The sequence below is a fragment of the Canis lupus genome, chromosome 1 (genome assembly GCF_003254725.2).
Source record: "Canis lupus dingo isolate Sandy chromosome 1, ASM325472v2, whole genome shotgun sequence".
NCBI lineage: Eukaryota > Metazoa > Chordata > Mammalia > Carnivora > Canidae > Canis > Canis lupus.
In genome coordinates this window covers 16,729,384-16,754,591 of record NC_064243.1, presented here as the reverse complement: position 1 = coordinate 16,754,591, position 25,208 = coordinate 16,729,384, and the positions used below count along the sequence as shown (strand labels likewise).

At 40.3% G+C, this 25,208-nt stretch overlaps 1 protein-coding gene across 4 annotated transcripts in view; it reads right to left on the bottom strand.

Moving 5' to 3' along the window:
• The window catches only part of LMAN1 (lectin, mannose binding 1), a 28,891-nt gene extending 9,247 nt beyond the window's left edge, over positions 1-19,644 (bottom strand). For 3 of the 4 annotated variants that reach the window (XM_025422131.3, XM_049110688.1, XM_025422132.3), the window contains exons 1-10: positions 19,381-19,644; positions 15,723-15,877; positions 15,532-15,639; positions 14,529-14,590; positions 13,409-13,508; positions 8,972-9,095; positions 7,110-7,168; positions 6,517-6,649; positions 4,467-4,660; positions 4,270-4,340 (exon numbers count right to left, since the gene is read on the bottom strand). In XM_025422131.3, the coding sequence (XP_025277916.1) occupies positions 4,270-4,340; positions 4,467-4,660; positions 6,517-6,649; positions 7,110-7,168; positions 8,972-9,095; positions 13,409-13,508; positions 14,529-14,590; positions 15,532-15,639; positions 15,723-15,877; positions 19,381-19,618 (1,244 nt within the window). In that variant the 5' untranslated portion in view covers positions 19,619-19,644. The remainder of the gene's footprint in view (positions 1-4,269; positions 4,341-4,466; positions 4,661-6,516; positions 6,650-7,109; positions 7,169-8,971; positions 9,096-13,408; positions 13,509-14,528; positions 14,591-15,531; positions 15,640-15,722; positions 15,878-19,380) is intronic. The other variant, XM_025422133.3, reaches the window with a different exon arrangement.
• Between the last annotated feature and the right edge of the window lie 5,564 nt (positions 19,645-25,208).

Genomic DNA, 25,208 nt, shown 5'->3' with positions numbered 1-25,208 from the left:
GATGAGGGATTCAGGGTATGGCCATGACTGCCACTAAAATTTGGAGGGGTTGATAGGGTACTTCAGGATGAACTGTGCATGCTGACAACATCCAGTTATTAACAACTGTTCCAACTGGGGGATGGCGTATGACGGACGGCTTTTATGCTCAACCTCTTTGTTTTTTGTTTTTTTTTTAATTTTTATTTATTTATGATAGTCACACACAGAGAGAGAGAGGCAGAGACACAGGCAGAGGGAGGAGCAGGCTCCATGCACTGGGAGCCCGATGTGGGATTCGATCCCGGGTCTCCAGGATCGCGCCCTGGGCCAAAGACAGGCGCTAAACCGCTGCGCCACCCAGGGATCCCTATGCTCAACTTCTTTGTATGTTTGAAAATGTCTAAAATGAAAATAAAAATTGGTAAGGTGTTCTGGTATGCTAGAAATAGCATTTGAAAGTGGAGAGATAATAAAACTAATTCTGACTGTTTTATATTGTGACCCTTTAACAGTCAGGGCCTTTTTTTTCTTTTTCTGTAAACTGAAGGGTACTGTATTACATGCTACTGTTAAAAAAATTTTATGATTCTCGGAGGATATGAAAACCCATAGACATACACCACTCTCTCCATAAAAGGCAAATATTTCCTCTCTCTTTACAGTTTCTGAAGCCTATCCAGAAGGAAAAAAGCTCTAGAGGACAAATTCAGAAATCTGAGTTCAGTTTTTACCTTAACTTATGGTATGCATGACATTTGTTCTCAACGGGTGGGAGTTTATGAGGAGTGCTAACGACTCTAAGTAAGTGTTTTCATGGATAATACAGCCAGATGACTAGGATTTACTAACCACTAATTGAATCTTAAGACGTTCTAGTACCACTGTTAAGTGAAATAGGCAAAGCACAAAAGGTGTCTAGAATATACTACCATTCATGTAAGAAAGAAGAGAATCTAAGAAAATACACATGTGCAGGAGAAATACAGGAAGAACAAACTAGAAATTAATGGGATAAGTTACCAACAGGGGGTCGGTGGGAAAAGGCTAGGAAGGGGGGGAAATGGGAGTGAGGTGGTAGTGATGAAGAGGGGTACTGAACATATAAATTTCGTCTTAAGAGTCTCTCCGAACTACCATTTTCGCATATCCTTCATATACCCCAAAAACACACAATTAAAATCAACCAGGATATAGGAAGAATACAAATGCTAACAAAGAACCTAACTCCATTATAAATGCATATCACAACCATACTGAAAAGGGTGGGGAAAGAACCGTACTAAGTAATTGGAAAATAGTGTCTGCATTACAAACTGGACGGTTAGACAAGAAGGACCTTTACATAAATCCATCAGTGAATATATTTCTCACAGGGATACAAGTTAACAATTTAATACCACTTTATAGGTACATTTTGTGTACACTAAAATAAATAAATATATTATAGATAATAAAGACCAAATTTCTCCCTCCTGGAGGAAGAATTTTTAAATAAGGAAAGAAGGTGAAAATAGATTCTATAACATTCAGCCTAGATGAGTCCAATCAGAATCCAAGGTGTCTGGATATCTCAGGGTTGTTTTTTTTAATTTTACTTATTTATTCATAGACAGAGAGAGAGAGAGAGAGGCAGGGACAAAGACAGAGGGAGAAGCAGGCTCCATGCAGGGAGCCTGATGTGGGACTCGATCCCGGGTCTCCAGGATCACACCCTAGGCTGCAGGTGACACATGACGCCAAACCGCTGCACCACCCGGGCTGCCCACTCCCAGGGTTTAAATGCAAATGTAGAGTGATGGGTACAAAAATAAAGATGTGTATATGTGTGGGTTAGTATACATTCATATATTCCCTAGCTCTGTCTACTGAGAGGGCCTAGAAGCAGCAGCACTGCAGAGGTAATAAGCACACCCAACTGTCCAGATCTTGGGTTTCTAAATACCTTTCTTCAATAAAAGGAACCAAAGCTCACTGGAGAAGTGGTTGATTCTAGAGCTGGGGCAGAGAAAATACAAAATGAGACTAAGACACAGTGTAGCACCAGAAAGTAAAGAAATGCTTTTTAAAAAGATGGGAACTTGGGCTCAGCGGTTTAGCACTGCCTTCGGCCCAGGGCGTGATCCTGAAGACCCGGGATCGAGTCCGCATCAAGCTCCCTGCAAGGAGCTTGCTTCTCCCTCTGCCCACCCCCGCTCCTCTGTCTCTCATGAATAAATAAATAAAATCTTTAAAAAAAAAAAAAAAAAGATGGGAACTTGTTCAAAGAACACAGAAGCCAATCTGGAGGAGTTCTTAATTACCAGAGCTGAATAATTTGAGCAATAAATAATGATAGGTAGGACTGTGACCACAGAATACATACCCATGAGTCCATATGATATAAATAATTGATTAAATAAATAAATGGAGCAGAAGAGAGCTGGTCCTTACAGAATTCCAATAAAACATGGGAAGGAATGATGAAATAGAAAAAAAAAATCAGTATTTGGGAAACATCTCATTCTTGTTTCAGGCAAGACATCAATGGATGCTACAATTAGCAAGCAAAAGTTTAAACTGAAACAGGATATTTATATATTTACATGGTCTCAAAGTATCTTTCCCAAAATATAATTAATCACTGAGGGAAAGATAGTAACTTTAAAATAGGGAAAGCACAAAGAAACCACAACAACCAAGTGATCACGGCCAATGTCATGAACATGATACAGTGTTGTATTGTTGTCAAAAATGCAGAACCTCCATCCAATCACAAGTAAACACCAGACAGACCCAAATTGTGAGACAATGGACCAAATAACTGCTCAATGCAGAAGCTGTCACGGTCATGAAAGACAAGGGAAGATGAACTATTTCAGACAGTAGAAGTCCAAAGAGATAGAGCTCATGAGATGTGTGTTGTTGGATAGGATCCTGGAATGGAAGAAAAGGTATGCATGAAAAATGGGCGAAATCTGAATAAGATCATTAGTTTAGTTAATAATACTGTTACCAGTGGGGGGGCACCTGGGCCGCTCAGTGGTTGAGCAGCTGCCTTTGGCTCAGGTCGTGATCTCAGGGTCCTAGGACCGAATCCACCATCAGGCTCCCCACAGAGAGCCTGCTTTTCCTTCTGCCTATGTCTCTGCCTCTCTCTCTGTCTCTCTCATGAATAAAATCTTTTAAAAGAATTTAAAAAAATAGTACTGTACTGGTGTTAATTTTTTGGCTCTGACAACTGTTAAATTTTTGGCTCTGACAACTGTGCTATGTTTATGTAAGATCTGCGCGTTAGGGGAAGATGAGTGAGAGATACATGGAAACTACTATTTTTGCAAGTCTGAAGCCGAAATTAGATCAAAATAAAAAAAATTTTACATGTTACATTATCCAGTCTACTTCTGAAAAAATTAAACTATTTAGGATTATAAATATTTTAATCATGAGTTTACAACTTAAAGATTTTTTTAAATGCCAGAGAAGTGAAAGAAGTACAAATATGCAGTTATAAGTGGAGTTGCCTTTAATCTCTCTATGTAGATATTATTACCTCCTGTTTAACCTAGTACTGTTTAATTTTCCAATGTTAAAGAACTCACTTTGACATTCTTGTTTGTCAAGGACTGTATTGGTTGGTGCAGTGCTCTGAAGTGCTGGCTTATAAAATGTAACATTTTGGCTGTTTCTCTACTCTAGGCATGGAAAGCTGTTAATTATCTGCTTAAGTGAATACTTTTTAGAAACTTATCAAAGTTCCAAGGACACAGTACCTCCTCTCTGCTCCAACTCCTTGTTCAGTCTCAGAGTACAAGACGGAATGAAAGAGAGGTAGTCACGCAGCATGTTTCCTTGAAAATGGTTTCGTTTCATCAGAAAGAAGTTCCCACATCAGGCATGCTTGTAATTACAGTCCTATAATGCTACCCTTACTCTTCTAGGATTTTTCACAGAATTGTTACCTATTACATATATTCTTTTTATTTTAGAAATGTATGAATACTCCTGGATATCAAGTAGCTGCGTGACAAATGTACTTTTTTAAGAGATGCTAAAACATTTTTTTCTCTTCTGGCTTGGCACAATTCAAAACTTTAAGCCTGCTGGCAGTTTTTGAATACCAAAGGTTCCTGCACTTGCCACTCCCCAATTTATAAAATGAATCTAGAAAGTGATTCTTATCCTCATCCAGAATCCTTACAATAATAACGGGCTTGCATAGAGAAAGAGAGAGAGACACAGACAGACAGACAGACATCAGGAATTCTGGATAAATGTATCACCTAACAGATTTTACTTCTGTAGACTTACTTCACTTCATTTACTTGTCTCAGGATCTCATGCTGAGTGTTCACAATGGTATCCAGGTCTTGCTGAGTGACCTGGAAGAAAAATGGAAGAACCAAGTTTTGTAGGAACAGATGACAGAGTAGTCTTTCTTTCCTTCCCTCCTCCTTCCCCTCCATCAGACGCTACCTAGGGCACACATGCAAATTTGGAAAGCTTACCTGTCCCTGATGCCCTGGGATCCCTGCTCCTCTTTTAGAGATCTCCTCTGTCAAGGAAGAGACGTATCTTCTCTGCTCATCAAGAATCATATCTAACTGTCGGTTCAGCTGCTTGATTTCAAGATGGATACGATTTTGTCCTTCAAAGATTTGTCTCAGTTCACGGTCTCCTACACTCTCAAATACTTCGTCTGCTGAAATGGAAATTGCAAACCAAAATGACCAAAACCACCAACATGTGTAGTTTCTGAAATATCATAAGTGACTGAAGTATCAACATATGCTAAAATTAGAGTATCACCAATATGATCTACTTTAGTGGTAAGACCTCCCCAACAGTAAACATGCAGATAATTGATTCAATCATGACAAAATTACTATTTGTTTTTTGCTGTCTCTGGTGGCTGAACACTTATGATAGATTAGTTCTGAATTTTTTTTAAATTTTTTTTATTTTAATTTATTTATTTTTTTATGATAATCACAGAGAGAGAGAGAGAGAGAGAGAGGCAGAGACACAGGCAGAGGGAGAAGCAGGCTCCATGCACTGGGAGCCCAATGTGGGATTCGATCCCGGGTCTCCAAGATCGTGCCCTGGGCCAAAGGCAGGCGCTATACTGCTGTGCCACCCAGGGATCCCCCTGAATTTTTTCACCTAAAAATAATTTTCTTTCAAATATACTATATGATTCTATTTATATAAAAGGACAAAACTAATCTGTATTACTAGAAATCAGGAATAGTAGTTGCCTCTGTGGAGGGGGGCTGACTTGAAAGAGGCATGATCAAAGATCTTGGGGTGATAAAAATATTCTATGTATTGACTTGAATGATGATGAAACACATTTGTCAAAATTCATCAAACTACACTCTTAAAATCTGTGCATTTTATTTATGTAATAAATTTAAAAATGAAGTTGTGACCATATGATTGTCCTTTTAAAGCTGACTATGCTAAAAACAAGATTTCAAACACTTTCTATAAATAAGCTTCAGGATATACTCACAAATCATGTGATATTTAAAACAAATCCAAGAAAAGAATTAAATTTCTTTTTTTTTTTTTTAAGATTTAATTTATCCATTAATGAGGCACAGAGAGAGAGGTAGAGACACAGGCAGAGGGAGAAGCCGGCTCCTCGCAGGGAGCCCAATGTAGGACTTGGTTCCAGGACCCTGGGATCACGCCCTGAGGTGAAAGCAGACACTCAACTGCTGAGCCAGCCAGGCATCCCTAAATTTTTCATTTTTATCTTCATTAAGTCTGTTTCATATTATTGATTATTTAGAAGATCATATACTACCAAGAGGACAAAAACTAGCTATAGGCTTTATTAAATACAGCTTGGATCATGTGTGCTGATGGGAACGTTAAATAAAAGCAGATAATATAAGCCACTCAATTTGGACTCTTCATTTTATTTTTGACATATAGCACACTTGAGTTCAACACTGGCTTAGACCAATTATTTTAAAATTTGTAAATTTTAAAGTCTGGAGTTGTGTCAAACAGTAAGAGGAGGAGAGCCAGAAGATCATTTCGTATTACTTTCACAAGAATTTTGATATGTTTCCAGTATTATCTCTACATTAATAAGGTAGTGTCTGCCACTCAAAGGAAAGACATAAACCCTAGATGATTTTATTCCACAAACATTTACTGAGTCTCAACTACTGGTCTACTGGTGAGCATTGGAGTTTTCTGGGTTTTGTGTGTGTGGGGTTTTTTTTGCTTTTTTTTTTTTTTTTTTTTTTTAGGTTAGGGGGCAGAGCAGTAAATAAAAACACAGAATCCCTGTTGAAAGAGAGCCTGCGCTTTAGCGGATCACTGTTCATCCATATTACCTGGGATCTCCCACCCCATACTTTCCTAAAGCCACCACACTCTTATTGGTAGAAACATCAACCTCCAAGCCTTGTGAAGGCAGAAGATTCATTCACATATTGCTTCTGGAAACTACTTGGATATGCCAGACAAGAGCTCAAGGAAGGGACAAAGGCATGTGCCATAAGCCCTGTGTAGCTCTGAGGAAAGCTTCCTCCAACTCACCAGGATGCCACTGAAGGTCAGGATGGCCCTTCTGGAATTCCTCCTTTTTTTTATCCAATTCTTGCTGAAAGTGCTCAAACTCCTCTTGGTACTTTTCTTTTTCTTTTTCTGAAATTTCTTTATCTGCAGTAGGCTTTTTTTGGAATTTAGGAATATATCATTAAAAAATTTCAAAGATAAGAAAAAATAATAAACCTCAATATACTTTCTTCCCCTTCATTTTAGCCATTCTACACTAGTTGAAAGGTTAACATAAAAATGTTATTTCTTATTTAAATTATAACAATTTACTCTTGCTACAAATAATTATAACAAAATAACAATACTATCCACTACCATTTATGGAGTGCCTGCTAGGAGTGCATTGTCTTAGGTAACGCTTCTGACACCATGAGGTGGCTAGTACCAATGTCTCAGTCTTACCAGTGAAGAAATGGAGCAGTACAGAGGTTAAGTAATGTTTACAAGGTCATACAGCAGTAACAGGTAGAAACAAGACCCAAACCTAAGTTGGGCTGCCCACGTTCTCGGCTACAAGGAGATGCTAATAAACTGAAAATAAACTTCTGGAAAAAAAAGAAGTGTATATGTACCGGTTCTTTCCCAGGCTCAGTCAATTGGAAAGTCAGAAAAGAAAGGACATCGTGGTCATCTACAAAGTAAAAAAAAAAAAAAAAAAAAAAAAAAACAGAAAAAACTCCGTAAGAGATAATTTTTATGGTTATAAAGTTAGAGAAATCTATTGTTTTAAAAATAATTAATATAAAAAATAACAAAAATTAGCTCTCAAGGCAAATACTGCTTCCATGAGCTTAAAGATAAGAATTCACCAGAAAGATCTGCATCAGAAATAAACTAAAATTCATTTTCTTTTATCCTAAACCAGAATACTTAACACTGTTTACTATATAAGATGTTTAATAAATAAGGGATAAGAGAATGAACAAACAGGGGGTCAAAGTAAGCCGAAACTCTTAAACCTGACACCAAGAGCCTCTCACATTTCCCCACAAAACTCCTTCCCAGGCTGTGTCCCAGCCAAACGAGACAAAATACTGTCCTTCATGTATTTCTGCACCTTCCTTTCAACCTTTCTTAGAGTACTTACCACTGCCTGCTTTACTTCTTAGTCTAAACTTGACACTGCTTCGTCCTGGCTTACTGGGACGTGTGGATTTTTCCATGTCATGCTGGCATTACTAATACCATCTTCTTTTATTCTCAAAGCATTCCAATGTAGATAATATGACCACTCTATACATCATTCATATTTATTTCCCTCACACAGCAGATATTAATAATTTTACTTTATCTAAAATCATTACTTTAAAAATCAAATTAATTTCAGGTCATTTAAGCTGAAAACAGACTTAGCAGATCAAACCTCATAATGCTGACCTAAAATATCAATCCTGGCTAGTCATGTCAGCAAAGCAAGAGCAATTAATTCCAAGTGGCAATTGCTATGCTTTCTACCACTGTTATGGAGATGGAGATATGCAGCAAATGAAAGAGAAAATTTTAACACTTTAAGTGTGTAAGTTACATAACTTCAGATGAAGACGTATATAATAGGGCACTGAAATCCAAACCAAGACTTGCCTTGGTCTGGCCATTACTGGCCATGTAATATTTATAACGTACTTTAAGATTTGGCAAACTTAACTAAAAATAGGGTGAATACAATCTAACCTCTCCCTCCTTCCCTATGATATTATAAGGAACAATCATATATTTGAAAATAATAAAAAATTATACAACATATCACATAAACACAAGATGATATATATATATATATATATATATATATATATATACATACATATATATATATATATATATATATATATATACATACATATATATTTTTTAAAGATTTTATTTATTTATTCATGAGACACACACAGAGAGAGAGGCAGAGGCCCAGGCAGAGAGAGAAGCAGACTTCATTCAGGGAGCCCGACGTGGGACTTGATCCCAGGACTCCAGGATCACGCCCTGGGCCGAAGGCAGGTGCTAAACTGCTGAGCCACCCAGGGATCCCAAGATGATATATATTTTTAAACACAAGATGGTATTAATGTCAAATGAGAAGATTATCACCAGATATGGGGGAAATATGGTAACTATATCTTGTTTAAACTTTAGTCCCCAATAATATTTCCTCAGGCTACCAAATTAATTTCAATGTGCTGTGACAACTTTCAGGATCCTAAATCACCCGGCAAATAACCTATTTTAGCCTTGACTTAAATATCAACCAACAGCTGTATGCAGCACCAGCCAAAGGTATACCTACAGAAGTCAGTAGAAAATTAGCAGATCCAAGTTACTAAAAGACTGGCTCTGCAGACTATGTAAAGGTTACAGCTAGTCTTAAAAAGTTAAAAGTAAACAAGTCTACCAATGAAACTCAATTCACAAACTTTTAATATTAAAAGATAGCAAGATTTACCGGCAAGACCTCCAGTTGCAGCAGATATTCCAAAATGCCCTTGAGGAGGGATAACCATATTTTCCAATTTGGCACAAAATTCATAGTCGTTTTTATCTGGTGTGAAGCCATTATTGATCATTACCTAAAAAGATATACCACAGCTATAGCTTTTACAACAGACACTGTAAAATGAATTTCAAGTAGTCAACTTATGACTAATTCATCTTTATATTTGGTCTACTAACCAACTGTCAAAAAGCTATCAGTTTTCTCTATTATAAAGGATAATCCCCTGTCCATGAAATAACCTCACTTATTTATTAACATCATTATACAAGATAGTTCGTTTTAAAGTTTTTTACCCTACAATGTGTCAAAGGCTTAAAGAGAAATCTTTGATAATGTTCCATGAAAAACTTCCAAAATAGAAGACTCAGGGAACCACAATGATATCCTTTGAATGATTTATCCAAGAGAGGGATCAGACTCCTTCTGAAACCCCAGTGCTATAGCTCAAATGAATAGGATGAATTTACAGTTTTGACTATAGGTAGCTGAGAATTAGATTGCCATAGAAAGGAGTGACATTCATTCAACTGGGGAGGGGGTGTTAGCAGAGAGTGAGCGAGCAGAAGGGACAGAAATCATATTGACAAAAAGGCAAAAAATGAAAAACTGAAAGGGTATCTAACTTTCTACTCTGCAGAATGTATTTTTCAAGTAATAACCCAAAATGTCTTTAAAAGAATCTTGGAATCCCAAGGTAGCACAGGAAGCCAGCACACAGCTATTCTGATCCCAGGCAAGCAGTGACCCAGCCTTTCACTTCTAGCAACCCAACGTAAGAGTGGCTGAGACAGAGTGGAAGAGGAGGAGGGATGTGGCACCAGAGCAAGGCACTTGCTATTATTACTTATTATTACTTCCAGATGCAACTATCACTTGTCAGTGAGTGACAGGATTTAGTCACATATGTAAAATGATATAGTAGTACTCTGTCCACATTTTTTGCAAGAGATCAAGATGCCTGTCAATCAGTATGTAGCGTAAATCTCCAGGTAACATAGGATGGAAACGTGAACTCCTACCAATTTTTTTGAATTCTTTTTTTTTTTTTTTTAGATTTTATTTATCTATTCATGAGAGACACAGAGACAGAGAGAGGCAGAGACACAGGCAGAGTGAGAAGCAGGGTCCATGCAGGGAGCCCAATGTGGGACTCGATCCCGGGACTCCAGGCTCACCACCTGAGCCAAAGGCAGAAGCTCAACTGCTGAGCCACCCAGGCGTCCCAAATTCTTTTTTTCTTTTTTTTTAAAGTAGGCTCCCACACAGAGGGGAGCACAAGTGGGACTTGAACTCACAACTCTAAGATCAAGACCTGATCAGTATCAAGAACCAGATGCTTAACTGACTGAGCCATCCAGATGCCTCACTACCAATTTTTTAAAACCACCTTCCATTAGTTGGCTAACATTAATAGTCTGTTCCCTCCAATCAGTAATGCTATTTCAGTTTACAACATTTATGAATGGTTCTGCTCTACCGTGTTTCTTTCTTTTTTTTTTTTTTTTTAAAGATTTTACTTATTCATTCATAGAGATACAGAGAGAGAATGAGAGGCAGAGACACAGGCAGAGGGAGAAGCAGGCTCCGCGCAGAGAGCCTGACGCGGGACTTGATTCAGGGTCTCCAGGATCATGCCCTGGGCTGCAGGTGGCGCTAAACTGCTGCACCACCGGGGCTGCCCTCTACCGTGTTTCAAATCAGAATCAACTATGAGTAAGACATTGTCTTTGAGATAAAAAACAAAGGTGTTAAGTTAATCACATCCTAATTCTAATACTAAAAATTCTCAACTATTCCAGTACTTTTTCCTTGAACCTGAACAAACCGAAAATCCATTAGGAGTCTTTACTGTCTAGCATTAATTCTTAAAAAAAAAAAAAAAAAAAAAAAAGAGGGAAAAATATATTCACTGTGCTCTGAGTTTGAAGGAATGTTAGGTATGTGATTGTACAGTTAGCACACACCCACTGATTAGTACCAGTAACACTTCTCATGAGATCATCAGTATTCACCTAATATCCCTTATTCATCTTATAGTTTCAACCCGTTGTTAAATACTACACTAGCAGTATTTAAAAATCTCTTGTTCTGACTATGTTCTTCTACTAACAGTATTTCTTGCTCCCCTTTGCTTTTTCCCTCTGAAGTTCAAACAATTGGGACAAGACAAATGTTTAGGTACTAACTCAATAAACATTTCTTGTTACTAAAATGAGCACAATATTAGGGACTGTCAGGAACACAGATATGATGTCTGCACTGACAAGTTTATGAACATATTGATGAGAAGAAACAAATCATAGTTAATAATAATTCAAGACAACATATATTAAAGGCCAAATATGTATTAAAGAAAAAGAAACAGAGTTTCGGAGTGATAGATAATTATGAGCCGATTTTTGGGAAATCTGATGGAACAGGGATCTGACCTAGTGTGTTCAAGAATAAGCATCGCTCTGCCACACAGAGAGAAAAGGGGAGAGTACTACAGGAAGAGAGGAGGCTGAGCAAACATATTAGGGCCAGAACTATGATATCAGTCGTGTATCCCTGCCAAGTCTCTCTCAAATGTATTCCTCAGAACACTAACTCTATGGACAGTCACAGATATTATGTGCAAAAGTATTTCCATGACTTCCTAGAATCTTTAATGTGCTAATCTGCATAGCCATGCCACAGTCTCTTCCAACTATGGAACTCCTTTGGGAGGACATTTTGTAGGACGACTGTTCTGGATATTGTTGGTATGGTTCACTGCGTTGGGTCGTGTAGGCAGCCCCCCTAAAACATGTGAACTAATGTGCATGTCTGCACTCCGGCTGGTGTCTGGGTCCTGCCATGTGAAGGTGAGCGTGACTTCCCGATGACTCGAATGAAACAGTATAGGATGTGTAATAATTACAGTGGAACCTAAGTCCAAGGCAACTGTAATGGACTGGACATCTCCTCTATTCTGATACTTTTAAATTAGTTTGGAATTTAAGGCTGAGCCAATATAAAGTTTTCCAAAGAACTGTCTGCCAGTACAAGGCTAACTCATGATTTTGAGGAAAGAAAAATTTAAACATGTATTTTTAATTTATAAGTATTACACAATCAGGTATTGATGACACCTTTAATAAGCAAAGTTCATATTATTAGTAATCATAGAACTGCTAGCTGGATATACCCACTTTAAAAATACCCTGAACTCAATGTGTCTACAGGTAAACTCATTACCAACCCTCTGCCTTCCCACTTCTCACTCAAATTCAAACACAAACAAATGTACTGCTTCCTGGCTCAGTTGTACAATTGACCAGAAATCCAGGAACTCTCTTTTGACTCCCCCACTGCACATACCCTCCCACCCTCAAGCACAGTCTCTCCGTCCTAATTGCCTCTCCTCTTCCCTGGCTCAGACTGCAAGTGGATTCTTGCAGGGAAGACGGTACTCAGTACTCGGTTCAAATCATGACTGCGTTACTTTTGTAGTATGACACTAAGTAACTTAAAATGTCCCATATCCCATTTCCCTGAGAATAAGATGGGGATGACTGCCCCCTAGGGCTGTTGGAAAGAGTAAGTGAGAAACTGCATGTAAAGTACAGAATACTGGGTGGGGCCCATTAAGTGTAGGAGACTCCTTTCACAAATACCATTATAAGAACACTGCTGCCCAAGTCATCTTCCCAAACTGCAAAAGAGATCATTTCACTTTTACCGCTTAAGACTGTAAACGGTTCCTTACAGGATAAACTACCCAAGACCTGTGTGACTTGTCACCCCCAACCTCTTAACCCCACTACCCACAGTCTCCTCTACTCTCTAGCCGTTTCAAATTACATGCTTTTCTCAAATTTTAAAAAGTCTCCGTGCTTCTCTTCTCTTCCTGTAATATGCATCCCATCTAAGAAATTTCCACTTCCCCTTCCAGGTGCAGCTCAGCTCTGAGAAACTGCTCCTGACCTTCCCCACTCCCACCTGCAGTTACAGGATTCTAACCCCTTGATTCCTTAGTGGTATGTGTGCCACAGCATGTATACCACCTAGCACAGTAATGTTACAGAAGTGTCTCCCCTCCACTAGACTTCAAGTTCTTTGGAGAAAATGACCTTTGTCTTACTCAGATTTGTATCCTGATGGTTTGGGTATGTATATAATGTGTGGCACATAGCAAGTAGGGTGCTTAAACGGGTACTGACTAAACGCAAACCTACTGGCAAGGTTTTACAACACATGACCACTTACGCCAATTCTTTAAAGTCACTTCTGTTCTCTCTTGGTAACGCTGAGTACATAAACAATATCCAAATTTACATGCCTTTAATTCCTATCAAAGACTCAAAACGAAAAGTTCCACTAGAATACTATTCACCTGAACATCTCTAAGTGCATGTTACTTACTGTCAGTGCCTTCTGGTAATATGTAATCTTTGCCCGGACAGGATAGGGTTTATTACGAAAGTCCCTCTGGCAACTTGCTAAAGCTTGATTAGCACCATCACTACAGTATGAGGAAAGGGAAAACAAACAGAAAACGTAAGAATGCTTCTTAATGTTTAGAAACTCACTACTTAAGATGATCAGTGTCCAGGAAGATAAAATAAAATCAAGCGATGACAAAGTCTTGGGATATTTCAGGTTACTTATTCAAAAGACACAAAGTTAATGCACCAAGTTTTCCCCATGATTCCTGTCAGAACTATGGATAATGTCAGAAGTCAATGTTACCAAGTGCTGACAGCAAGAGGAAAGTTCTACTCTTCGACCTGAGACGAGGGCAATAGTCCTTTATGTCAGGGCAGAATTGAAATACGTATAGAGCTTTTAAAAATGCAGGTGCCTAGATTCTACCTCACAACAACTGAATAAGACTCACAAGGAGGCAGCCTTGGCACCTCTAGTTTGGTCATGATGGTCATGATGGTCATGATGAACCAGGATGATTAAAAATTATGAAGGCAGGAAACAGTAAACAGAAGTGCACATGAGTAATTTTTCTTACAACTCACTGATTGGCTCAAAGGTAATTCCTCCCAAAACAAACCCGTAAAAATAAAAACTATACATACACAATTCATACACATTATAAATATACCAAACACTTAGAAATCTTGTAGCCTATTGAAAATCTTTAAATAAAGTGACATGAAGGATGAATAAGGTGGTGTAAATTTCTTGGCTATTTGGTCAAGAGTTTCAACTTTATTTTTGAAAGATAAAGATGAAAGAAACACGACTAATGGCATCACTGAGAACCAGGAACATTTTATAAATCTTTCAAAATATTACATAATTTTAGGTTAAATAAAACAACACGTTTTTATGTTTGAATATGAGGTGGTCTATTGAGTGAACTTTAAAACAGGACCATATTAAAATAAGACCTTTCTACCAAGTTATAAAATACAACCCAAGAAAAAGAATAATATCTCATCTGGAAAATACTCAGATTTGCAACAATATTTTTACAAGGTTTCCAAAAAGAAGCTAAAATCAAATAATACAAAAAGCACACACTTACTTTTGATGATCATAATGGACTTGTCCATTGTTGCCTATAATTACTATAGCAGGATTATTTTTCTAAAAATAAAAAAATGATTTGTTTTAAAGTCCTTAGATCAAACAATTCTAGGTCATTCTAGAAGTGCTGTAAAGCCTTTTATATCTCTAAAATTCCACGACTCAAAAATTTTAAAATAATGAAGATTTCTATTGATTTAGAAAAAATTTAGTAAACTCTTAAAATCATTCAAAAACAGTCTCTCAACACCTCAATCAAGACTGATGATGTGATCTACGTGAAAAACCAACTACAACACATATTTGAGGGCTCACTGTGTGGGACAAGGGTGGGACCAAGGAAGCTTAGTAACAGGAAGACTAATGCATCTCAACATTGAGGAGTTATTCGAGTTCTCCTTTAAACTCTTAATAATGACCTCTGACAATCAGCAGAGAAACTACTAACTGAAACAAAGATCATCAATCCTAAGGCTGCTAAGGAGCACAAGTTAATTGTTTGCAAGTACATTTTGTTCTGAACTGTTTTAAAAGGCTCTCCTAAAGATTTCATCAGAGAAATTGGTGGATCAAAAAGGAGTGATTAACATACAAAAAGGTACTAACATGTGAGCTAGTAGCAGTAACACACAAGGGTGTTTTCATGAAAACAAACTATAATTCTAAACACTGCTGGTTTCACTGCCTACCTCTAAATGACTCAGGCTCATGCATCAAAATTACTAAGCACATATAGGGCACTGGGGAGGGAGGTCATTGCAAAGTTCTCAGAGCTGGAGATTCATTGAGACCTCAGGTTTGGGTGTATGACAAATCATGAGCAAAGAGCTTTTAATTTCTTAAGTCTCGGTTATAGAAAGACTAATCCTCATACTTAATATATAGTTCGGTGATTTCTCTAACTACTAACCTGTCAAAAGTGCTAATAAGCTGTATTTCTCATACCCTAACTCTGTTAGCAGATATAGTCAAGTAGGTCACAGTCCCAACAACAAATATACCTTTCCATCATTGTCAAAAGAATCAAAAAATATTCCAACGCCATTCCACATATCAGCTGATCCAAACACAGGACCCTCCAAGCCTTGATTTTCTGTATACCAAATTGCCTGTAAATAGACAACAAGGGACATTTAGAGGCTAGTGGCATATGCATTGACATACATTTTCTAAGTTAAAGAAATTATCATACCAGGCCATCAGCTCCAATTCGACCTCTTCCAGTCACCCGAAACGTCACCTCAACTTCCCAGTTCTCAAAGGCTGCTTTTGTTTTTGTCCACACTGATCCTCTCTGGCTTTTTAAAGATGGTGCTATTCGAATCTGATCTGAACTTGGAATAGCATCTAGAACAAAAATCAGGGAAAAAGAACTTTAAGTTATAATTAGGTAAAACTCAATAAACCATCACCAAGCTGTTCCATATACCTATAGCCATCTAATTTTAACTTGGTAACCTGTACAATAATTTTGTTAGGAAAAATGACATGTTGACAGTTTCAACTTTAAAAATTTTAGAGCTTTCTAACTGCCCTCCCACATCCATCTTTTGAACAGTGAAATAACTGAAAAAAAAAAAAAAAAAGCTGCAATCATACACTAAAAATTCAAGGGGCAGGAGGGAGGAAATTATGGCTTAAAAAGCAAACCAACTATTTGATTCCCATAATATTCTTTCTCAAGTACCTCAAAAACTTGTGTATTATTTTTTAAAAACTGCAAGCTATTCTACAGGTTTATAGATGTTAGAAAGCTCAAACAGTGTGAAAAGAACATACCACTAAGAATCAAGAGACTTATTCCTAGTCTCAGTTCAGCTGTGAGACTTTGAGCAAATAATTCTCTTACTGTCTTGGGTTCACCATATGTTCACCTGTAAAATGAAGGGGCTGGGCTTGATCACTTCCATAAACACCCCAAAAGTTAGATGCAAAATTTTGTGCATATATACATTCTTCTAGAGAGAAGGTCGATAAATAGTTCTTTAGCATCAGCAGATTCTCAAAGAGAACTGTGGTTTCCAAAATGGTGGTTTGCATTTCTAAGCTAGGTTCAAATCCCAGCTCCACCACTTCCTAGCTACTTGACTGTAGGCAAGTTTACTCCATTTCTCTAATAACCGCACAGGCATGTAAGTGCATAGAAGTATTTCAATGTTAGCTAGTCCAGTTATAGGACTAGGTATTATGGCATCTACCGGGCCTAATTTTGAACAATTCTAACACACCCTCTTGGATATTAACTAGTTCTGACACCCATTCTGGGGAATAACTGTATTATGTCCTTACAGTTAGAAGGATCTGATAAAAGACAAGTTGAGATACTTTAGTAAGGTCAATCACCGTCTCTCACCCTCACATTCAAGCACGTAAAGGTAGGGGCAAGAGTACCACGGAAAGAGTACCAGACACAGAATCAGAAGACCTGGATGTGAATTCTGTTCTACTGACACTAGCTATGTAGTTTTCCAAGAACCTTAACCTTTCTGAGCAGCAGTTTTTTCATCTCTAAGACCGCTAACACCTGCCTTGCCTGCAAATGATCAAGTCAGAGACTAAAGGTGAAAGCTCTGAGAGCTACAAAGGGTTACAAATTGCCCTGATCATTTCTGTGCCCTTATGAACCCAGGATGTGTACTAACAGTACAAAAGGACATGACAGTTAAGAAAAGAAACACCATTGATTTGGTCTTCATTTGGGTATGGATGCAATGATCCATGTTTAAACTAAACCTTAAATTTCTCTATTTTAAAAACTTTTAAATAATGGATCTCAGGGTAAAATGGAAAGGGAAAAAAATGATCAATGGAATTAAGGAAACAGACTGAAAAGCTACAGTGATGATGAGAGCAAGGGGTATTCATAGCAGGGGTTCCCAGAGTCAATATGCAGAAAAGTCATGGCTAAAACACTCATCCCTTTATTTCAAATCTGGTATAGTTATCCAACTTTGATTTACCCAGGGAAACTATTTGACTTTTTTTTTTTTAAGATTTTATTTATTTATTCATGAAAGACACAGAGAGAGAGGCAGAGACACAGGCAGAGGGAGAAGCAGGCTCCATGGAGGGAGCCCGATGCAGGATGATGCAGGACTCAATCCCTGGACCTCAGGATCACGCCCTGGGGCGAAGGCAGGCTAAGCCACCTAGGGATTCCCACGACTTCACATTTTTGCAACAGACAGGCTTAGTTGGGTATAGGCCAACTACCTTTAGAGAAGTTAAGGCAGCTAATTTGAGTACTTGATTAACAGTCTTAATTGGCTGATGCATGTGGTGTAAGAGTGAAAGACCCAGCAAGCGGGGGAGGGCAGAGATGCAGAAGTGAAAAAGTGAGCAAATCAACCACCACTACTGAGAACGTCATCATCATTCCAAACCAAAAAACATCCCCCCCCCAAAAAAAAAAAATTTGTGTTTGGTACATCTGCAGCACCTTAGTGCGGTAGGAACCATGTTACCTTGATAACAAAAAGCCCAATAATACATGCTTGGTGGTTGGCACATGGTAAATGCCTCCTGACTCACAGAAATAATTGCACTCTACTTCAAATACTTAATGACTTCGGTCATTAAGTCAAATTGAAATTTTATACCTTCAAATTATACATTAATTTCAGGGAAATGAGCCTCCCTCATAAGTGTGTTTCCTATTCCGTGATTACTTTCTAGAAATGGAATGTTCTGTTTCAAGCACCAGGCGTTGTAAAAAACGATGTACGCAAACCTCCTATAGACGCCTGTTTTATTACACATAAAGATGAAACTCAAAATGCCAGAATTTCTCACCCCACATAAAGGCTTTTACACCCCTTCTGTTTCAAAGGGTGCACTCGATGGCCACTGAACAGAGGTTACAGCGCGCCAAGTGTGAGGGCTGATTCCTTAGTCAGCAGTGACACATCAGCACTAGAAAGGACAGAGACGTTTTCTTTCAGATGTGTAAAGATCCAGCAAAGCTGCTCTTATCTACTCACAGTGACAAACACACGGAGAGAGATTACTTTCAACTTCAAGAAAAACAAAAAACAACTAAGTATGACTTTTAAAAGGCTGCATATGTCATGTTATTCCCATGTATCAAGTGCAGAAATACCCCCCCCCCAAAAAAAAATATATATATCCCTTCTACTACGTAAAGGGACAAGTGCGGCTCTGATCGCACCAAGGGTCCATACAACCGAAAAGACCGAAGACCACAGCAAATCCCTGAGCGAGGCAAATGCCAGGTGTGGTTCCCAGAGCGTCACAGCGTCCTCGGACACAGCAAGTCTTAAAACTACCCTGAAAGCAGGGGCAGCCCGGGGGGGGGGCTCAGTGGTTTGGCGCAGCCTTCGGCCCAGGGCGGGATCCTGGGGTCCCGGGATCGAGTCCCGCGTCGGGCTCCCTGCGTGGAGCCTGCTTCTCCCTCTGCGTCTCTCACGAATGAATAAATAAAATCTACCCTGGAACCAGCACATGCCATCTCCGGAGCCCTCGGGACGGCACTGACCGTGGCCAGCAACCCCGGGAGGAGACGGCGGGGGAGGGCCCGGGTGGGGATGAGGGGATCCCGGGATGGCGGCGGATGGGGCCGCCGGACTCTCCCCGGGGGACGTGGCGTTGGGGCGAAACGCGGCTCAGGCCAGAGTGGGAGCGCCTGGAAGTGCAGGAAAGTAACTGAACGCCTCCAGACCCAACGGAAAGAACGGACATCAGAGACCGGGGGGCAGGGGGACGGGGGGACGGGGGCGGGGACGGGGGGAGGGGGGCGGCCCGCGCCGACCTGCGGGCGCGCAGCGGGGGAGGGCAGAGCGGAGGGGACCCCGGGCCCCGGCCCCGGCCCCCCGCCCTCCTGCCCGGCTTACTCCCCGCGTGGGCCCAGAAGGGCACAGTCCCGTCGCTCTGCACCAGGTGCGGCCCCTTGAAGCTGTATTTGTACTCGAAACGGCGGTGTGGCGGCGCGGCGGCGGAGCCCGCGGCGGCCGCGGCCGCAAAGTCGCCTCCCGTGCCGTCGCCCCCGGCGAAGCGACTAAGCGACAGCAGCAGGGCGCAGAGAAGAGGCCGAACCCCGGCCCGGGGACCCCTCCGCCTGGATCCCGCCATCTTGGATTCTGAGAAGCGGAGGCCGGCGGGAGGGGGAGGGGCGCGGGAGCCGCGGACGGCCAACAGGGCGCGCGCTGATTGGTGGAGCCCGAGAGCCCCCGAGGGCAAGGGTGAGCCCCGCCCCCGGGCTCCGCTCGCCGCGCGGCCGCGACTCTCGGAGCATCAGTGGGCGGGGCCCCGCGGGAGGGGCGGGGCCTGGGCGGGGCCCGCGGGAGGGGCGGGGCCTGGGCGGCGCTGCCCGCTGGCGCCTCCTGTCCCCCCGCAGGGTTCCCCGCCTCTGGGGACCCGAGAGCGCGTGCCTGCCTGCAAGAAGCTTTGTCCCGCCTCATAACAGGCCTTAGTGGTGGAACCCGCGAGCCCTGACACCTGTGTCCTCTCTGGCTATATGCAATAAACCGTCCCAGTATTTGTTAGCAGAAAGTCATTTTTTTTAATTTATTCATGAGAGACACAGAGAGAGGCAGAGACACAGGCAGAGGGAGAAGCAGGCTCCCCACGGGGAGCCTGATGTGGGACTCGATCCCAGGACCCCAGGATCACAACCTGAGCCAAAGGCAGATGCTCAACCACTGAGCCACCCGGATGCCCCTGTAATGGTCTTAAAGGAGAAAAGGAATGGGACAGGTACGTTGTTAAGAGAGAACAGTTAGAGAAGAGGCGACCAGAACGTGCCATGAGACCAGAGTTGGGCAATAGAAACAAAAGAGACAAGAGAACTTGACACAATGAATAACTTCAAAACGTAAGGCTTTACCTATTTCTCGCCTAATCACACCTGATCACGCCCTCCACCTTGTATTTCCTTAGGTTTGCCTTTCAGTGGAAGTAATGTTTGCCTCGGCGGACGTTACAAAATACCTGCACCCACTCCATTCCTCCTTCTGTTCTGTTAAGAACACTGTTTTGTTTGGGGTGGCAATATGTCCAGCTGAAATACTCATTTCTCCAGCCTGCAGGACATCTAATGAGAGGTAGGCAGAAACGCCTGAGGAGGGGGGTCACAGACCAAGTAAAAAGGTAAAACCTCACTAGATGAAGGCTTTCCTTTTTCCTATTTGTACTGCTTACTGCCTGACATGTGTATGCAATGGCTGGAGAGCAGCAGCCACCTCGTGACCACTAAAAATGATGGCACAAGAAACCAGAGGACACCCTATCTTTAATGATTTTTTTTTTTCAGCTCTCTGGCAGGCCGAGCCGTCTATCTCCAGACTTCTGTTTTCTGAGATAAGGCCCTCACTCATTTAAGCTATTCTTTCCAGGTTTTGTTACCTGCGATCCTAACTGGTATCATAGCTCACATGTATTGAATGCTACTATATATCAGGCACTATTCTGGGTGATAAATATATGTTCATTCATTGAGGAGGAAATTGACCCAATATCTTCATTTTAACACCAAAGCTTTGCCTTAGTAGTTTCATTTATAAGAAATAGTCCTCTTTCTCAAACTATATGTCTATCTTCCCTAAAATAACATGTTGAATGTCTTAAAAGCTGTTCTGCAAGTTTTTCCCAATTATAAATCAGTCATGAAATGTAAAGGCTTCTTTACAGTAGGATGACATTTTACTTTTGGGTCAATACCATAATGTTGGAATTTTGTGTGTGTGCATGTGTGTGTGTGTGTGTTTTAATGTATATGTTTTCTAAAATATGGCAAGATCTACCACTCGCCAATGGCTGAGGAAATTTTAAAAAATGAAACTCCAATTTTTAAATCAGAAGGGGTATATAAATTATGGAAGTCCCTTGCCATCCTACTGAGCCCAGCACAGAGCTGAGAAATGAAGTAGCAGTATTGGGGCTCACTTTGGTAAGTGACTTCTTGTAACTTTCCTGGTAAGAGCAGTGACTCATTGTATACCTCTCCTGTGCTAGTGAAAAGTGTCCTAGGTGCCAGGAGACTGACTGGACTGTCCCATTTATAAAACCGATGGTGATGGTTTGCTTTTAAATGAGTAAAAAGAGGGTGCCTGGGTTGCTCAGTCAGTTGAGCATCTGCCTTTGGCTCAGGTCATAATCCCAGGGTCCTGGGATCACTCTCTGCTTGGTGGGGAGCCTGCTTCTCCCTCTCCCTCTCCTTTTCCCTCTGCCTGCCACATCCCCCTGCTTGAGCTCTCTCTCTCTGTCAAATAAATAAATAAAATATTATTTTTAAAAAAGGGAAAAAGACCAGGAGCAGATTGGGAGGCATCTTTTCTTCCTGGTCTTCTCCCCACTCATTAAGTGTACTCAGTCTTGTTGGCTAGGATCAAGGATAAAAATCTATGGTCTATGAGACACCTGATAATAGACCCTCATTTTCACTTAAACTGGCTGGAAAAAATTTCACTTAGTTGCAGCAAATATAGCATTTAAACTAAGCCTACATGACAATTCATTATTTGTGTTAATGGATTAACTATTTCAGGGGTCTCTTAATGACTTTAAATCAATCATTTGATAAGAGTAATGAAAATGATGATATTATCTGCTTGATCCTTCAGTGTGTGATCATTCATTCATTCATGCATGTGTTCATTTGTATTCGCTCATTAAGCATAATTGAATACTCCACTGTACTAGAGACAAGACAGAGAGAACATAACCTGCATAAAGAATTCAGATTTTTTTTTTTAGGTTTTATCCATTTATTCATAAGAGACACAGAGAGGCATAGGGGGAAGCATGCTCCCTCTGGGGAGCCCGATGCAGGACTCGATCCCAGGACCCCAGGACCACAAGCTGAGCCAAAGGCAGATGCTCAGCCATGAGCCACCCAAGTGCCCCAGAGAATTCAGATTTAATCTTAAACAATGAGAAAATTATTATACATATTTTAATAAATGAAATGTTTTGGGGTAAAAAAACAAATTAAAAACTCAATTTAAAGTGACTGAAAAGGGGCAGCCTGGATGGCTCAGTGGTTTAGCGCCGCCTTCAGCCCAGGGCATGATCCTGGAGACTTGGGATTGAGTCCCACATCAGGCTCCCTGCATGGAGCCTGCTTTTCCCTCTGCCTATGTCTCTGCTCCCCTCACTCTCTTGGTGTCTCTCATGAATAAATAAATAAAATCTTTAAAAAAAGTGACTGAAAAAATAAGGAAAACTAAGTTTTCCACAGAACTGTACGTTAGAGGTAGGACTGGGTACAGGAAGACACGAAGCTCTGCTGTGCATCTTTGAAATTTCCTTGGCTCTACCTTGTATTCACTTTGTCCTCAGGCCTCTCTCCAACTTCTAAGATGGCATATTTCATGGGAGAAAGGAAAAAAAAATACTCTTCCTACTTTGGAAGATGTTCTTCATTTTTCTTTCTTTCTTTCTTTCTTTCTTTCTTTCTTTCTTTCTTTCTTTCTTTCTTTTTTGGTGAAGATTTTATTTATTTTTGAGAAAGAGAGTGAGAGAGCTTGTACAGAGAAGGGAAGGGCAGTGGAGGAGGGAAAGGGAGAGAATCTCAAGTAGATGCTGTGCTGAGTGTGGAGCCTGACACTGGGCTGATTCCAGAACCCTGAGATCAAGACCTGAGCTGAAACCAGGAGTTGGACACTTAGCCAACTAAGCCACTCAGGCACCCCAAAACTTCCATTCTTTATTCAACTTAGGTTACATGCCCACCTTTGGGACATTAACAGTAGCCAAGGGAAGACCACACACTGAATCAATTACTGACAAGAGTATGGGATTACTAGATTTGGTTAAGAACAGAGGTCCTCAGATCTTAGTGTGGTTCAGAATTTCCCACCTCCAACATTCATAGTTTAGTAGGTCAAGGACCAGGGCTCACACATTTACATTGCTGATGAGTTCCAGGTGATGCTAATGCTGCTTGTTTGGGGACTACACTTTGAGAATCACTGGCTTAGACAAATCATGGTCTATCTCAGGAGCTGGAGATGGAGTTGGTTCCCCTGAGCTACATGAGCTATGTGTTGGAGCGGTGAATATCTGACCAAAGCTAGGGTCCAGTTTAGAAAGAAGAGTGATGAAATGAAAGATCAGAAGACAACCAACAGCATCTGCTACACTTGTTTAAGCAAGAACATGATGCCATAGATTTTATACATTATTAAGGATGCAAGATAGAAGAGTGATCTAAATTAGGAGGACGTGATTATAAGAACAAAGAGTTTCCAGTTCAAGATTATACCATAGTTCAAATAATCAGATCTTTGTAATCAACAGAGATGCAAGATGTAAGATTTCTGAGGAAGATGAACACAGATTTGGATTGCGTCTCTGGGTAGAACAGAGTATCATGTCTCCTGGGATATGGGTCATTACTGTCTCCATAAGGCCAGTGTGTAACTGCCTAGGACAGGGCCATAATCAATTCGCTTAAATCCTTCTCAGGATGGTTTTTAATTAGGGTAACTTTTATAGGTGAAGGTGTGATAATATGGAATTTTGATTGGTCAATCTTTTCATCAGTTGTATCTGTACCCATTAGACAAAGCAGAGTAAGAGAAACAAAAAAGTGTTTCCCAGTGGTGCTCTTTAAAACTCCCTGGTGCCAAGAGATGCTATGAGATACTGTGAGGATAAGAGTTTTATAAGCAGATGAGTGTAGGAGACTTGAACTTCCACATGGACATTAAAGTATTAAAAGCTCATCTCATAGAAATTCTCTGGTGATGAAGCCCAGTTGATTTTGTTTTAACATATTTCCTAAAGCTATTTGGTCACAGGAGCCTTTTTGCATGACGCTTGTTAACATACTGCAGTACTCCTGTCTTGCGGAACACACTTTTGGAAATGTTAGATGAAACTACTTTGAAACACTATCAAAGAAATTCTGTTTAGGAATCACTCCAAGATTTACAAAACCTCTCTAAAAGCAGTTCACTCTGATGGCTAATCTGAGCGTACCATAGCCAATTTCTGGATGTCTCACATATACCATGATTAAGCTATGATCAAACAGTAATAACACGATTTTTGTAGGACTTCTCTGCTAATTCCTCCTTACACCACTACAGATGGACAAAATGAGGGCTGCTGATGCCTTATATGCAACAGATATTTCAATATTCTGGGGGCACCCGGGTGGCTCAGCTGGTTAAGCATCTGCCTTTGGTTTGGGTCATGATCCCAAGGTCCTAGGATCGAGCCCCTCATTGGGCTGTCTGCTTAGCAGGGAGCCTACTTCTCCCTCTGCCCCTCCCCCTGCTTGTTCTCTCTCTCTCTCTCTCTCTCTCTCTGTCAAATAAATAAAATCTTTTAAAAATATTTTTAAAGGTGGCATACAGCTGAGGAATATAATCATGAACACATAAAGTTTTATATTCATCAGTGAGCATTCCAATTGAATAGGATTTTAGCAATTTATCACCAACTCCTTCAGAAGTCTGCATGAATAATATGAGGTGTCCGATTACCAATGGTGTTTATTTCTAACACATTCCATTCAGTTCAGTTTCCTAAACGCTTCCTGGATGGCTGCCTATAAGATTTCAGGGTCTCTACTATTTCTAGTTTTTTACTTTTATGTTGAGAACTATTCATAATGTTTTAAATTTTAAGACCGTTTCCTTTTTTTTTTTTAGCTTCTAGAACTACACTCAACAGTTTCATTATAGTCCAGATGAATAAACACCTAGTCATGCTA